A 15,074-nucleotide genomic window follows, 5' to 3' on the forward strand; every position below is an offset into this window, starting at 1 on the left:
CGCTCCAGGATGAGGCTGGGGAGGTCACTGGATCCGAGGGGCAGGTAAGGTCCGGCTCCTGGGCAGGCAGCCCCAGCCCACCCCATCTGTCACCTCCCCATAGGGCTGGCCACCGAGGCAGGTGGGGGGCTGTGCAGCCCGTCCTGCGGCTCCTCCCTCCTGCACACGGAGCCCCTACACCCTGGGACACCCATGATGGCACCTCTGCCATCGATCTTAGGGGGTGATTGGAGCGGGCTCCACATTTCTTTCCTGGGTGCTCACTGCTGCTTTACGTGGGCAAATGGGGGGGAACCGGAAACGCCACTGCATGTGGCTCAGGGCGACCAGAGACCCCACCTCCCACAGGCAGCCCTGTCCATCTCCCCGGGTGCCCAGGACAAGCCCCACCCTGTGTCCCCATGGCGGCCGGACATCTGGGTCCTCTGGAGCTTCTGAGGCGGTTTTAATGACACAGGGAGACCTCCCAGCATTGTGTCAAGTAAAAGTTTTAAAAAAGAGGGTTCCAGTAGCCCATGTGCCATGACTCCAGCCATCCTGGGCCCAGCGTGCTGGAAATGCTGGATTTCACCCCAGGGGCTCCGCAGGTCGCGGATTGTGGGTGGTGATTACGTTCTTTTTGTTTCTCTGCTAAATAATTTTTTTTGCAATTATTTGGAAAATACTAATGTTTTGGAAGCCCATATAAGCAGTGCACCTGGTTCTAGCTGCCTCCCTGCACCAGCGACGGCCAACCCCGGCCCTGCAGCGACCGCCAACCCCGGGCCTGCGCCTGCCGCCCAGCCCGGGGTGCGCAGCGCGTCCTCGGGCGCCAGGAAGGTTGGCGCCGCCAGACCCGAGCACCCGAGGGGCCGGGTGGGACCCTCCAACACCCCCAACATGTCCCAAATTCCTCGGCTCCAGTCTCAAAGGTGCAGGGATCTGAAGGGATTTGGTGCCCATCTCAGACGGGGGCTGGGCCCCGCCTCCTCCCAGCCCCGCCTCCTCCCGGCCCCGCCTGTGTGGGTGTGGGGTCGCCGGTCCTGGGTGGGTTCGGCCCTCTGCCCACTGGGGGGTGGGGAGAGGCAGGGCTCAGTCTGGGGAGGCCTCCGAGGCCGCCCAAGGAGCCACGCGGGGGCTCAGGATCTCCTGACACGGGTGCACCGGTGACCCCAGGCTCCATGAGGTGCCCCAGGTGTCCGTCCCCGGCAGGGATCAGGCCTCAGGGCCACCTCTGAGTTCTCACTGACGTCCAGATTCCCTGTGGGGTCTAGAGAGAGACCCTGAGACTCACCCTCCCCTTGGAAGCGCCACGGATCAGCGCTGCCTCCACCAGGCTGGCCTCAGGGGCTGCTCCCGCCGAGTGCCCTGGCCCCACTGGGCTGTGGCTGAGGCTACTCTACAAACTGGAGGTGGCAGCACGAGACAAACGCAGTGTCCCAAAGCCTCGGTGGCTACAGGGTGACAGGGCTGCCTGTTTGCTGAGTGCTTCTGGCCTCTGGTCATGGGGAGGACTCACCATGGCCGTCTGGGGCTGGGGTGAGGAAACTGAGGCCCAGAGAGAGTGTCCAGGACGGCAGGGCTGGCGCAGGGCAGAGCTGGGGCCCACGTCCAAGGCCGGCGTCTCTCAGACTGACGCGGGGACCCGCGGGGCCGCTCGTGGGGGAGGGTGGGGAAGCGGCCGTGGCCTCCTCTGAGCTGGGGCGCAGGGCTGGCGGGAAGCAGGTCCCGGTGGGGCACGCGCGGTCCTTCCGCTTCCGACTCCGGGGAGGGCGCCGGGCAGGAGTCAGCCCCCTGGGCTCCCCGCATGCCCGGACCCCCAGCTCTCTCCTCCTCGGCCTCAGGCAGCGGGACGGGCTCAGCACCGCCGCCCCGTCCGCGAGCCGTCAGGACCCTGCGCCGCCGCGTCCCTGGGCAGACAGGGCGGCCTGGGCGGGGGTCCCGGCAAGGCCCTCAGCTGCGGACCAGGCGCCCAGAGGGCTGCTGTGGGGACGAGGGAGGGTCTCCGCGCCCCGGCCCCGGTTCTCAGTAATCGTCGGATTCTAAGGCACAGAGGCCCACACACTGCTGGAAATGTTCAAGAACATGCCAGTTTATTTCCATTAGAAAAAGCCTCTTTTGCTAAATACATGCTTTTTTGTCAAATAAGTGAAAACACTATCTCCTACGCTGATTTAACTGTTTGTGAAAATAGAAAAAGCTTAGAGAGCCCACGGCTTGCCGCGAGCCGGCAGGCTAAGGAGGGTGCGGGTGCCCGGAGCAGGGCAGGCTCCGGCGACGGGGAACTGACTGGGCCGCGGGGGCCCGCGGTCGCACGGGTCACAAAGCACAGGAGGCGTCTGGGGACGAAGCCAGGCCCCTCTGACCCGGCCGGCGGCGCGGAGCAAACACGCAGCGGCGCGCCTGCGCAGGCCCACGGCGCCGCTCGGTCTCCATGGCAACCAGGGCCGGGTCCCACCGGACTGTCCCGGCGCTCACAGGCTGGAGAGTGGGGGCTCCGTGATGGCTCTGCATTTCACCCCCACGGCCTCTCGTGGCCCGTGAGTCACGGGGACTTGCATCTGAGTCATTTCCAGCCACCTGCCACCGTGTCGGGCCGCGGTTCCTGGACACGGAGGTCCCGCAGCCTCTGGGCCTGGGGCGGAGGTGGCCGCACAGGACACTGTGTTTGGCTCCAGCCGGTGGAAATGTCCCCACGTGTTTTCCCGTGTGTGCAGAGCCGAGGGCACGCACGCGGCTGGGCGCGGGGGCCGCCAGGTCAGCACGCCGGGAGCGGAAGCTGCGCGCCCGCCAGGGCAGGGCTGCGGGGAGGCGCAGAAGCCCCGGCTCTCTGCAGCGGGGACGGCGGTGGCAGATGAGAGGCCGCTGCAAGGTCCGGCGCCAGCTGCAGGCGGAGTCCCGGGGGCGGGAGGAGCTCTGCCGTCCGGGGGCACAGAGGGAGCGGGTGGGCTCCAGGGGTCGGGACGCGCCTTGCGCCAGCATCGCGCCCACCCCACTGGACCCCGTTTGGCCGGCCCCGTTGTGCAGAGCGCGGGGCTGCTGTTTCCAGCAGCGGCCCAGGCAGCCTGGGCAGGGCTCACTGCCTGGCCTGGCCGAGCTGCACCTGTCGCCGCTGCCGCACTTCCCGGTCCAGCCGCTCCATCAGGCCGGCCACCTGGGGACAGGGCAGGGGCTCGGTGGGGTGGGCAGGCCTCGCGCCTGGGCCCCCAAGGCACAGGGGTGTGGAGAGCTCTGTGGGGGAAGGGCTGGGAGGCCACCGTCCACGGCGCCTAAGGAGAGGTGACATTTGTGGGAGAGAATCACCAGGCAGAGGGACGGACTGACCAGCAGACAGGGCGCAGCCCCAGACCTTGTCGTGAACACCCTTCCTGGGGGCCCTGGGGCCCGAGGCAGCCGCACCCCCACCGTAGGCCAACCCCCTTCCATTCAGGCCATGAAAGCACTCAGGATGCTGAGGAAATACATGTTCCTCTATTTTTAAGTTTAGCAAGCATGGTTTGAGGGGTCAGGGACATTAGCTTGGGAGTGACACTGGGCAGTGATGTCACCTCTCTGGGCCTGGGTTTCCTCATCTGCAAATGAGGGTTTGCCCAGAGAGCTCCAGGCTCAGCGGTCGGCCCGGCAGGTGTGTTGTTTGTGCACACGCCCCAGGCTTGCCATGCTTCCTTGCCCACTTAACTGTGCCCACGTGTCCCCACGGGTGCCGCTGCTCACCCTGTGACGACTCTGAGAGGCAGGTGCTGCAGCTGTGTGTGCCAGGCACAGTCTCAGCATCTGGAGCACAGTGATCCTGACGGGGACTGTCCTCACCACCCCACTTTGTAGACGGGCGCAGAGAGGGTGTGACACGCCCCAGAATGCACACTCCACCTCTGAGTGAGTGTGATGTGGACCACGGCCCTGTGCCCTTGAGGGGCAGAAGTGCAGGGAGAGCCAGAGCTACGTGGGGCCCCCGGCTGGCAGCAGAGAGCACCTCGTTTCGGAGGGTTCCAGCGGAGGCCAGGCCATCACCCCATAGGGTGCTGTGAGGTGCAAGTCCTCCCTCCCCTCCCTGTGCCCCCGGGGGGGGCTGGGGGTCTGGCCCTACCTGCTCCTCCAGCACCTTTATTTGCCGCTGGTGGGCCTGCTTGCGGGAGTCCAGGGCCTGCGTGGTCTGCCGCTGAGCCCCGCACAGACGCTCTGCCTCCGCGGCCGAGTCCCGCCGGTGCCGGGCGGTCAGCTCCCAGAGCCGCTGGGCATGCGCCTGCTCCAGCTCCGCCGTCTGGGCCTGGGCGGGGACGCTCTGCTGTCTGCTCCCCCGAGGGCACACAGAGCCCTGGGGTGGGAGTGCCGTGGGGCGCCCCACCCCACCCTTGGGGCCGCTGCCCACTGCTGGGTGCTGGCGCTGGCCCAGGACTGGCCCACAGACCGGGCGTTTAGTGCACAGTCAGCCCACAGGTCTTGGGTTCGAGCCACCTGCTCAGGGCTTTGGCCCAGCTAGAGCCAAGCCACAGCCTCCAGGGCGGGCCTGAAACCTGTTCTAACAGCATCCTGGCTTCCTTGTGGCCAAGCTGGAACCTGATTCCTGCCCCTCATCCCCCTTGCTGTTTCCTTGTCTGGGGACGGGTGTGCCCAGCAGTGCATGGGGAGACCAAACCCTCTGAGGCCCTTTCTGTGGGTGTCAGGCCCTGGGCTTCCGGTGAGCCCCCCATAAGGGCCCTCGACATCCCACCACTCCCACAGGGACTTCAATGTCTCAGGAAAGGCGGGGGCCCTGGAGAGAAACTAAGTGGGGCCCAAGGAGCCTTGCGTCTGGGTTCCAGCTCTGCCTGGGTCCTCGCTGTGACCTGGGTAGACCTCACTGTTGTCTGAGCTCTGTCTGTCCAGCTGCCATTCCCATGTGTGCGAGCACATGCACAAGACAGGGGCACACTGCCCACCCCTGTGGGACCCACACCACCCCACATCCTCGGCTGGGTACACAGAGCTCCACTGGCCCCCCTAAACTGCAGCTGCTGGCTCTGCCCACTCCTGGTGCAGGCTGTGCAGGGACTGGTCCAGCTGCTCCTTCTCAGCCCCCAGCCTCGCCATGTCCCCTCCCTCCTCAGCGGCTCCTGTTCTGTCTGCAGAGAGCCCAGGGGCAGCATGCGTGGTGTGGCCTCCTGGCGGGGGTGTGAGGTAAGGCCAGCCTTCCCCCCAGGGAGCATGGGGGTGCCTCTGGGCAAGGCTCTGACCCCCTTGAGAGCTGAGGGGGTTGGGAAGGGCACTGCCCTGGGCCATCTGTCACCTCAGCCAGAGTGGGGAGGACGAGCATGGGGCCAAGTCCCCAACCTGCTACAGGCCAGCAGAGGTCCCCACTGACAGTCTTGGCAGGGAACTGTGTGTGTCCTGGTGGGGTCCCAGGGCCTGCCCCAGCCCTCAGGGCTCTTCCAGGCTGAATGAGCCCGATCCCCTGCACGCCCTGGTGCCTGCCCTCTGCAGCTGGCACTCGGAATCTGCTGAGCTCGTACAGGCACCAGCCCTGCGAGCGGAACTCTCTCGCCGACTCAGCCCCAAAGCCTGTGGCATTGCCATCGTTGTCCCCACTCTGTGTCCTCCTCATGGGCTGCAAGTGGCCCCAGTGGAGCCCCCTTCTTAGTCACCCACCCCCACCCTGATGGGCACAGGGGAGGAGCAATGAGCTGCAGGTCAAATGTCAGGGAAGGTTACCCAGGAAACCAACATTTTCTATGAGACAGTCGGTGGGGCTCCTTCTGTCCCCTTGTGGATGGTCCCTCTGGGGGAAGGAATTGAATCTAAGAATTTTCCCCCAGAGGGCAGCATTAGAGGAGGAACAGCACCCAACCACCCAGAGAGCCTGCTTCTGGCGACCCCAGATCCCCCGGGGCATGTCTCATGGGTCTGATCTCATGACCCCCAGGCTTGCTGGGGCTCAGGCAAGTGCTGGGGCAGGACTGGAGCCCAGGCCCTGCTCTGTACACCAGGCTGCCTGCGCTACCCCTGCTGGGCCCAGCCCTGCGGGTCCTGTCTGCTGGGGCCATGTCCACAGGGGCAGTGGCCTCGGGCTGGAGTCCCGGGTCAGTGTTCGCTTCAGTGCCAGGCAAACCTGCCTCCTGGCCTCGGGGCTGGAGCTGGCCTGGTCGCTCAGAGGCCCTGAGATAGGGCGGGTCATTTGCATGGGTAAAGTCATGGGGTTGGTGGGCAGAGCTTCACAAAAATAAGGATCTTTTTCTTCTTCAGGACTGAGAAGAACAGAGTCCCCTTCCACTGAAAAAGGAAGTCCTGTTTCTTTAAAAATCCAGTTACACTCCTGGAAGTGCACATTATAAAGAGAAGCGAAAAGTGAAATCCAAAATAAATAAACGGCCACATCCGGGTTCTCCTCCCGAGACACCAATAAAGGGTTTACGGGCTTGTGGGCCCCTCACAGCTGACCTCCTGGAACTCATTAGCTGTTCCTTCCCTCCCCCACCCGGCCTCCAGGGACCCGCAGCAGGCGCCGTGCCCACGCCGGCTCTGCTGCCCCAGCAGTGCCATTGCGGTCACACCGTCGCACCCACCCCTGCCCCCAGCACCCCAGCAGCGTCCACGGGAGGCTGGAACCCCACAGCTGCATAGCTTGGGCCAGACCCCACTGCAGGTCCCGCTGCCCACCCTCCTTTGTGAGGGCAGGTGGCCCTCAGTGGACAAGCTGGCCGGCAGCTCTCGTGCCTGTCCTGGCCTGCCGGCCTCTGTCCCCCAGAGGGCTGGCTGCGGGGCCTTGAGCAGGCAGCAGGGCCTCAGGAAGGGCTGCCCGGCTCTGGGATCCCGGCCCAAGGACGTGGGCCATTCCCGTCCCTCCCCGCCCCATTGGCTTCCGGAACAAACTTCCCAAACAGAACAAGCTCCAGGACCCCCGGTGCTGGTGGGAGTGGGAGGCCTGTGCATGAGGTGTCCACCACTGTGTGGCACCGGCTGGACACCTGGCTTGGCTTTCCGGGCCACCCCCTCCAGCTGGGTGACCCAGACACTGTCCCGTGGCCTCTCCTGATCTCTGCAGCCTCTGCGTGGCAAGGCGGTAGCTGGGAGGGGGTGGGTTTGGGGCTCCGGGGCCACGGGGGCCATGAGGAGCCTGGACAGCAGGGCCCAGGGATGCAGAGCTGGGGGGGTCTGGTCCAGAGGGGATCCTGGCTGGCGCCCCCACCTTGCACTGTGCACCCCCAGTGTGGGGCCTGGCCCCTGGGAGACACCAGCCTCTCCTGCCCATACCAGTCTGCGGGCCACACAGTCACCTCTCGGGACCCATGTTCTAGAAAGACCAGTGCCCAGTCCTGCACAGCCCTGGTTTCCCTGCCTGTCACAGACAGGCACCGCTGCACAGACGGTGGGGAGGATGCACGGAGGGGGGGACGGGTGCAGGGCCACCTGGGGCTGGGACCCTCGCCCGCCACCTGGGGGTGGTTGCATGCACCCGCCCCTTGCTGTAGGGGGGAGGCCGAGTGTGAGCGCGGGTGTGGGGTGTGTACGGAGGACGGTGGGCGGGAGCCTGGGGTGGGGGACATTCTGCCCGGTTCCCAGCGTTTCCCCGCATTGCCACTTCCTACAAGGAGGAAATGCCCAGGCCTCAGTTTCCCCACCGGTGAGCCTGGCGACCCCGCTCCTGATTCCAACCCAAATGGCTCTGCTCCATCTGGTTTCACGTGTGGGGACCGGGACCCCCCACACCCGGGGGCAGAGTTCAGCCACCAGAATCACTGGCCAGCAGGACCTGGGACGGGCGCCCCCTGCTCTCTGCACCCCTGGGCGTGCCCACTGTCCTGCCCACCCCAGACATGGCGGGCTGTGTCCGACCTCCGGGCTGGGGACGCTGCCTTGCACCCAGCCTGTGTCGGGAGGTCAGTGGGGATGGCAGGACTGGGTGACGCCTGTCACTGGGACTTCACCCCTCGACCACACGAGCTGCTCCTGGTCTCTCGCGGGGGCCAACGCGGTCCACTGGGACCCAGCCTGTCCCCTCGGAGCTTTGGGGGGGAGGGGCCGCGGTGCGAGGTGTGCCGGCCCCGCTCGCTTTGGCTGCTGCCTGTCCACATGGTGGCCTTTATGGCAGGAGCCGCTGCCACCAAGAACAGGAGAGTCTCGTGGTGCGGGGTCCCCAGGCCACAGCCTCAGTCAGACGGGGGCTCGGACACCGGTGACAAAGCGGGGATTTGCCCCAACCTACGGTGCCTCCCCAGACAGCCACGCAGGCGCAGGGTGCCAGCCCCAGGGCTGTGGGCATCCACAGGGATCCTCCCGCTGTGGGCTGCGCCTGCGCCGGGCCCATCCCCACTGCGGGGAGCCGACACAGAAGCCCGCCGGGCCGGCAGCGCCTGTCTGGACTGGGCAGGAGCCCCCCAGTCCTCGCGGCCCCGTCGCCCCTCAGCCACCTGCGCCGCCCTACCTGTGCCTGCTGAGCGCGCAGTGCCGCGAGCTCCCCCTGCAGCCGGGCCCGCTCGGCGCGCAGTGCTGCCGTCTGCTCCCCCAGGGCACTCTCCGCCGCCTCCTGCTCACGGTGCCGCCCGAGCACCTGCCCAGAGACGTGCTGTGGGCCCAGGGTCGGAGGGCCCGGCTTATTCTTTCCCCGTAAACCACGGGTCCACCGCAGACCCCTCTGTTGTAGGGGTGCACGCTGTGGGGTGGCACACCCAGCCCTCTGGCTCCCGTGGGCCCTCCAGCCTCCGTTTTCTCACCTGCCGGCTGGGGATTGGGTGGTGTCCACCTGCCTGCAGCACCTGCCTGCACCTCCCTTCACGCGAGGGGCTGACTAGGCACAGGAGTGCAGGGCCTCTTCCTGGTAAGCTGTTCACCACCTCCTGGTGACAGCGTACCTGCCCTCCCGGCGACCCCTCACCTGCTGCAGGGGCTCCGGCGACCCCGCAGCCTCCTGGCACCTGAGCTCTTCCAGCATCCTCGCCTTTCTGGCCAGGCCCTGGCTGTGCCTCCTGCTCTCGTGGAGGGCCTGGTGCAGGGCGTCCAGCTGCTCCTGGGGGGAGACAGACACAGGCCCACCTGGAAACCCTGGGGGCCCCCCGGGGGACGGAGGCCCAGGGCGTCTGCCCGGCTATCCTGCAGGTCTGTGTCGCTGGGATGTAAACAGGCAAGAACACGGCCTGTCACCAAGCAATGTGCGTGGATTGGGTGGTTTGTGTTTCTAATGTAACTACAGGGGCGTGTGGACCCCCAGGAAACCCGAGACGGAAGTCAGGAGGGCCCGGCAAGCAGGCCTGTTGGCCCGGCGTGGCGAAGGCTGGGTTTGGCAGCTTCTCTGCCGCAGCCAGAGTGGTCTTGGGGGGCGCGTCCTCGGCGTCCCCACCCTGCCTTTGCCCTCTGTGGCACCACTGCCCCAGGATGAGGCCACAGAGTCCTCCCCGAGGTGCTCGGAGCCCGTCTGGCTCAGACCTGCTGCCCTCTGCTCGCAGTGGCACCCGGGGACCCCCAGGCACAGCTGGCCCCAGACAGAGCCAGGAGCCCTGGGGCCAGGAGGCAGGAGTGACCCTGGGCCTCCCCCACTGGCCCGGGCCCTCGGCTGGGCTCTCGATGTCCTCGCTGCCCAGGCACAGCCCAGACAGTGGCCCGAGTGCACGTGCCACCCTGCAGTCCCGGCCCCCTCCCTGCCCTCAGGAACTCGCCACCTTGCCAACCTGTGCCCGCTGTGCCCGCCCCTCCTGCCTCGGCCAGACCGGCTCACGGTCCGTCTTACGATTCGCTTCCACAATTTTCCTGGAAAATCTCAAACCTCTATTCTTCCTTGTAAACTTTGCAATTAGCTTGTCCAGTTTCCCTCTAAACACACCACAAACAAATAGACAAAACCAAACCAGAAGAAGCAAACCACCAACAAACAGCTGACGAACCAGGAGCACAAACATCACAAGAAAACCGCTGTCACCGCCCACAGCCGCAGCCTCTCCCCAAGACCCGGCACAGGCGGCAGGAAGAGGCGCAACACGCAGTCACGCCTCTAAATAGCCCTTGAGTTAAAGAGGAAATAAAAATGGAAACTCCTAAAAAATTTGGTTAAAAGGAAAAAAAAATTCATATCAAAAACCAGTGGGACACAATCAGGGAAAAATGGGTGACACTGAATGCTTTCAATATCGAGAGGGAAACCCCGGCATGACCACACCACGACTCCGTGTAAGAAATCAGAAACGTTACAACAGGAAAGACAACGAACAGAGGATGTTAATAAAAACGGAAACCAACAAACTAGACAGACATGAGGGGACGGACACAAGTTGATGCTTCGAGAAGACCAAGCACCGGCCGTCCACGGGCCCGGACGCCACAATGAGGACAGGGGCAGACAGGACGTCCACGGGCCCGGATGCCACACTGAGGACAGGGCCGGACAGGACGGTGCAGAGGGACGCGGCCCCAGAGCTCTGTCCGTGCGAGGGAGGCGGACGCCTCGCCCCGGGTGCCAAAACCTGACCCAGAGGAGATGGAAGCCGAGACAGCAGCTGCACAGAAAGGGATCGGAGAGGGAGCGGCTATTCCCGACACCAGGGCTGCGGAGCGTGTGCAGGGAGGTTCATCAGCCTTGCAGGAAAATGCAATTCCTGTGCCAGCCTGACTGTCCCAGGTAGTAGGATAAGACGGAAAGCCACCAACTCATTCAGGCTGAACACGAAGACGTCTGAAAACTACGGCACACAAAGGAATCACGATGCAAACACTTCTGACAAAACGTGAGCGATCAACTCCAGCTGAGGTCCCCGCTCCACGCTGCGGCCCTGCGACCCTGGGCAGCCCCGCCAGCCCCGCGGACACCCGGACTTTGCTCCTACAGCCTGAGCCCTGGGGGGAGGCGGGCCGCAGGGTGACACCCAAGGTGTGAGCGGCTGGTGGGTGGACGTGGCCTCCGGGTGCAGGGGGGGCGCGGCCTGGGCGAGAGTCCAAGGACGCTGTGAGCCCCTCGGAGCCCTGGGGCCAGGACCGGGCGCCAGTCCCAGGATAACCCCGGCGGCCTCTCCGCAAGGGCGCGAGGAGGGTGCCAGGCCTCCCGCCTGCGGGCCCCCTGCCGCGGCGTTCCCTCCCGGCGCTGGGCTCAGGTCTGCACTGTTGTTCTGCTGGATTCCCAGGGTAGCCGTGGCAACGGGAAGGGATTTGCTCTCAAACAAGAATCTTACTGTTTGCAAAGCACAGCCTACCATTTAATTAGAAAAATATGTTTTTAATTAACTGTCTCTTAACAACCACATTGGCTTATGTGAAACGGGAAAAAAACATCCACGAAAGTGCAAGCAGTTGTGTCGTATGCGGAGCTCGTGCCGGAACAGGCCGGCGGTTTGGCAGAGCCGGGACGGGCGCCAGGCCTGCCTCTGGGTCCCTGCGACCCGGCCTGGCGCGGGAGGGGCGGCCATGTGCGGCCCCCTTGTGGCCCGAAGCGCCGTGGCCCCGAGCTCCCCGCCGGGGTTCGCTGTTTGTCACAAGCGGGGGCCTCCAGCCAGCTGGTGACTCAGGTGTGCCTGGTTCCCTCCCCAGACACCCACCACAATGACCCACAGGTCACAAAAATTAGGGAAAACGTTCAGCGCTGGACATTAGAGACCGTGAGGGTTCCTGAGGGCAGATGGAGCCAACCTGGCCTAAAAACAGGAGAAATGATCATGGCCAGAATCACAATAAAAAATTGACACAATAGTGATAGATTTTACCAGACTTCACTGAGCAGATTCTAGATCAAGGTGAGAATTTTTTTTTTTTTTTTTTTTTTTTTTTGTGACAGAGTCTCGCTTTGTTGCCCGGGCTACAGTGAGTGCTGTGGTGTCAGCCTAGCTCACAACAAACTCAAACTCCTGGGCTCAAGCAATCCTACTGCCTCAGCCTCTCGAGTAGCTGGGACTACAGGCATGCGCCACCATGCCCGGCTAATTTTTTCTATATATATTTTAGTTGGCCAGATAATTTCTTTTCTATTTTTTAGTAAAGACGGGGGTCTCACTCTTGCTCAGGCTGGTCTCGAACTCCTGAGCTTCAACGATCCGCCCGCCTCGGCCTCCCAGAGTGCTAGGATTACAGGTGTGAGCCATCGCGCCTGGCCCAAGGTGAGAATTAATACGGCTGCAGCGGATCTGAGCGGCACCCAGGGGCCCCTCGGCACGTGTGTGGAGACCCCAGGTGGAACCCAGCACCCCGACACGTGGCGCAGAGGGTGGGGTGCAGGGAGGCCGCAGGGTGTGGGGGTGACCGGCTCTCTCCCACCAGGCCTGGGGCACGCGGGTCACAGCAGCGAGGGGCCCGGCAGGCGAGTGGCCGGGAGGCGCAGGGCACCACCAGGACGGTGCCGCTGGAGGGTGGGCCCTGCCCTCCCTGCCTGTGGCACAGTAAAGCTCTGGGGACACAGTCCTGCCTGCGATGCCGGCTCCCCGGGGACACCGAGCCGCAGGTCTCAGAACCTTTCTCTCCGCCTTTCCTTGGGCCTGGAGTGGCCGGAGGGGGACGCACGAGGGCTCTGGAGCCTCCTCCCACCCCCGACTTTCCACTCGACCAGAGCTCCTTTCTTTAGAGACGCGAGGGGACCATCACAACAAAGCAGCAATTCATTGCGGTCAAGAGAGCAAAGTCAGTCCCAGTAATCAGAGCTGAGGGTCTCTCGTTAAAAAGAGACGCGAGTTATTGCAAGAAAGGGTAACGCGTGTCGGAAAGCGGTAACTGCCGTTCTTCAGTGAGACCAGAGCAGGGGCCAGAGAGCGACGGCCCCGGAGAAGCGGGTGGCTACGCGGGTGCCATGGAGGCAGGAGAAGCAGGCGGCTACGCGGGCGCCGTGGACGAAAGAGAAGCGGGCGGCTACGCGGCCGCCGTGGAGGCAGGAGAAGCGGGCGGTGCACGGCGGGCGATGCCGTTAGCCAGGCCGGGTGAGGCCAAGATCCTCCCAGGACCTAGGACGGACTTGGGACAAACCGTCCACAGGGTGTGGAGCGTGGCGGGAACGGGGACCCCTGGGGTGAGAGGAGGTGTTGACAGAGGGGCTGCAGTGGGGACAGCAACGCGTCAGGCTCAGCCGTGACGGTTCAGAAGCTCGGTCACATGTGGGCTATATGCTTTTTGCTTTTTCCTGCGAAAAAGTTACTTATCAGCTGAAAGTGTGGACTATTTGAATAATTTGTAAAGGTTGATTTAAAAGGTCTATTTCAAAACGCGTAACCTGCACACAGAAAACGCTACGTTCAGACACGCACGGAACGCACCTGTGGAACACGCGTGAGAGGACACCGGCCCCACCAGCCAGCGGCAGCCCCTGGCCCTTGGCCCACGTCCCCCAGCAGCCCACAGGCCATCTCCCGGCCGGGCCACCTGCACCCGTGGGCCCCTCCAGGCCGTCGTGCCCAGCAGCCGTGGCCGAGGGCTCTTCCTGAAACGGAAATCCCCTCTCCCCGCTCAGCCTCCTTGCCGGCAGCTCCCGGTGAGGAGGACGCACCGTCGCCTGCTCGGCAGCCCGGCCTCTGTCTCTGCCGCTGCCCTCTCCCCTCTCCCCTGCGGGAGGCCCCTCCTCAGGGGCTCACGGCCCTGCCTGCCTGGCCTGAGTGCTGACAGCCCTTTGGTGGCCTCTGCGGCCGCCAGGCTCCCAGGCCGTGTGGAGCCAGCGGGGCCGGGGTGGCCAGGCCTGGCCTCTGCGTGTGTGCTCTGAGCCGAGGCCTGTCCGGCTCCCTCCTTGGAGTGGGGAGACCGCAGTCGTGTTGCCTCTGTGCCCCGTCTTCTAGCACGGGCTCCGGGAGCCCTGGGTCCCTGCCGTGGCCACTCAGGGGCCTCCGCCAGGCACCCCGTCCTCTAGGCTTCTGCGGTCTGCAAGGGAGTGCTCTGGAGTGACCCGGCTGGCCCCGCCCGGGGTGGGTATAGGGCTCCCTGCCAGCCCCCCGTCCTCCCAGGCCTGGCTGCTCCTTCTCACCTTCCCCCCACAAAGCCTGGCATGAGGCGTGTTTACCCGAGTGTGCCCTGCACAACCCCCTCCTGTGCCTGAGAGCCGCGGACTGGAGATCGGTCCCGGGGCAGCAAAATTGTGACCCCACGAAGAGCCCCAAGCCAGGCCAGGGCCACCTCTGGGCCTGCCACTGTGGCCTCCGAAGGCAAGAAGGGCCTGGGGGCCGTGGCTCTGCCCTCACTGGCTGTGCCACCAGGGCCAAGTCCTCAGTTTCCCCAATCTGTAAAGTAAGGGCTAGGACCACCATAAAGATGGCTGTGCCAGGATGGCCCCAGGGCCCTGTGCCACACTCTGATGACCTTTGAGGCCACCGGCTGCCGCCCGGCTTGTGCCTCTGTCCACAGGGACCCGCCCGGCTGCCCCCAGCCCCTGCGCTGATCCTCCCCAGAAGCCCTCAGAGCCCCCTCCCTCCACCTCCCGCTCTGTGGCCTCCTCCCAGGCTGTGAGGGTGACCCAAGGCCCCGTCCCCAGGTCCCCGTCCCCATCGCTGCATGCCCCACCTGCAGCCGCCGCTTCTCCTGGCCGGCTGCCCGCAGGCTCGCCAGGTGCTCGGTCTGCAGCTCGCGGAGGGCCTCCTTCTGCAGGGCCCGCGATGTCCGGGCGCTGTTTAGCGCACTCTCCGCCCGGCGCCGGCCTGTAGGGCAAGCAGGGTGCCTCAAGGGTCCCCACGCCCCTCGCAGTCCACAGGCTGCCAGTCGGAGGCGGGTGGGCTCGAGCGCCTGGCACTGGCTGGTGGGAGGAGAGAGGCTCCTCCGTCCTCGCAGCTCAAGGGCCCTGGGGGCCGGCGGGGTTGCCGCTCCCCGACTGGACTCCAGGTCCCCCCCGGCCCGGCCTGCTCCCCCAGCTCTTCCCTTCCTTCACCTCCACGTCCCTGCTAGGCCCTGTGCCCACCCTCCTGGCAGACCCGGAGATAGGCTGGGGGCAGCAGGCCGGGCCTCCCTGGGTGGGAAGCGGGTGCCAGGCAGGGGCACGGACAGCGCAAAGGCCCTGTGGGGGGAGGGGCTGCAGATGGCGGCGGGAAGGGCCTCGTGGGGTCTGTGGACTTTGTTCCCCTGTGGTGCGGGCGTCGCTGCCGAGGAAGCTCCCACCGTGCCGAGCGCTGGGGCAGCCTCAGAAGCACGCGCGGGTTTGGGTGTGGCGGGTTTGGGTGTCTCGGGTTTGGGTGTCACGGGTT

At 65.1% G+C, this 15,074-nt stretch overlaps 1 protein-coding gene across 1 annotated transcript in view; it reads right to left on the reverse strand.

The window, feature by feature from the left end:
- Positions 1-2,956: 2,956 nt before the first annotated feature.
- The window catches only part of CROCC2 (ciliary rootlet coiled-coil, rootletin family member 2), a 53,830-nt gene continuing 41,712 nt past the window's right edge, over positions 2,957-15,074 (reverse strand). Inside the window, 6 exon segments of the mRNA XM_045559507.1 lie at positions 2,957-3,133; positions 4,067-4,264; positions 4,966-5,054; positions 5,057-5,081; positions 8,828-8,959; positions 14,401-14,534. Of these exon segments, the coding sequence (XP_045415463.1) occupies positions 3,056-3,133; positions 4,067-4,264; positions 4,966-5,054; positions 5,057-5,081; positions 8,828-8,959; positions 14,401-14,534 (656 nt within the window). The 3' untranslated portion in view covers positions 2,957-3,055.

Source organism: Lemur catta, chromosome 8 (assembly GCF_020740605.2).
Source record: "Lemur catta isolate mLemCat1 chromosome 8, mLemCat1.pri, whole genome shotgun sequence".
Classification (NCBI taxonomy): domain Eukaryota; kingdom Metazoa; phylum Chordata; class Mammalia; order Primates; family Lemuridae; genus Lemur; species Lemur catta.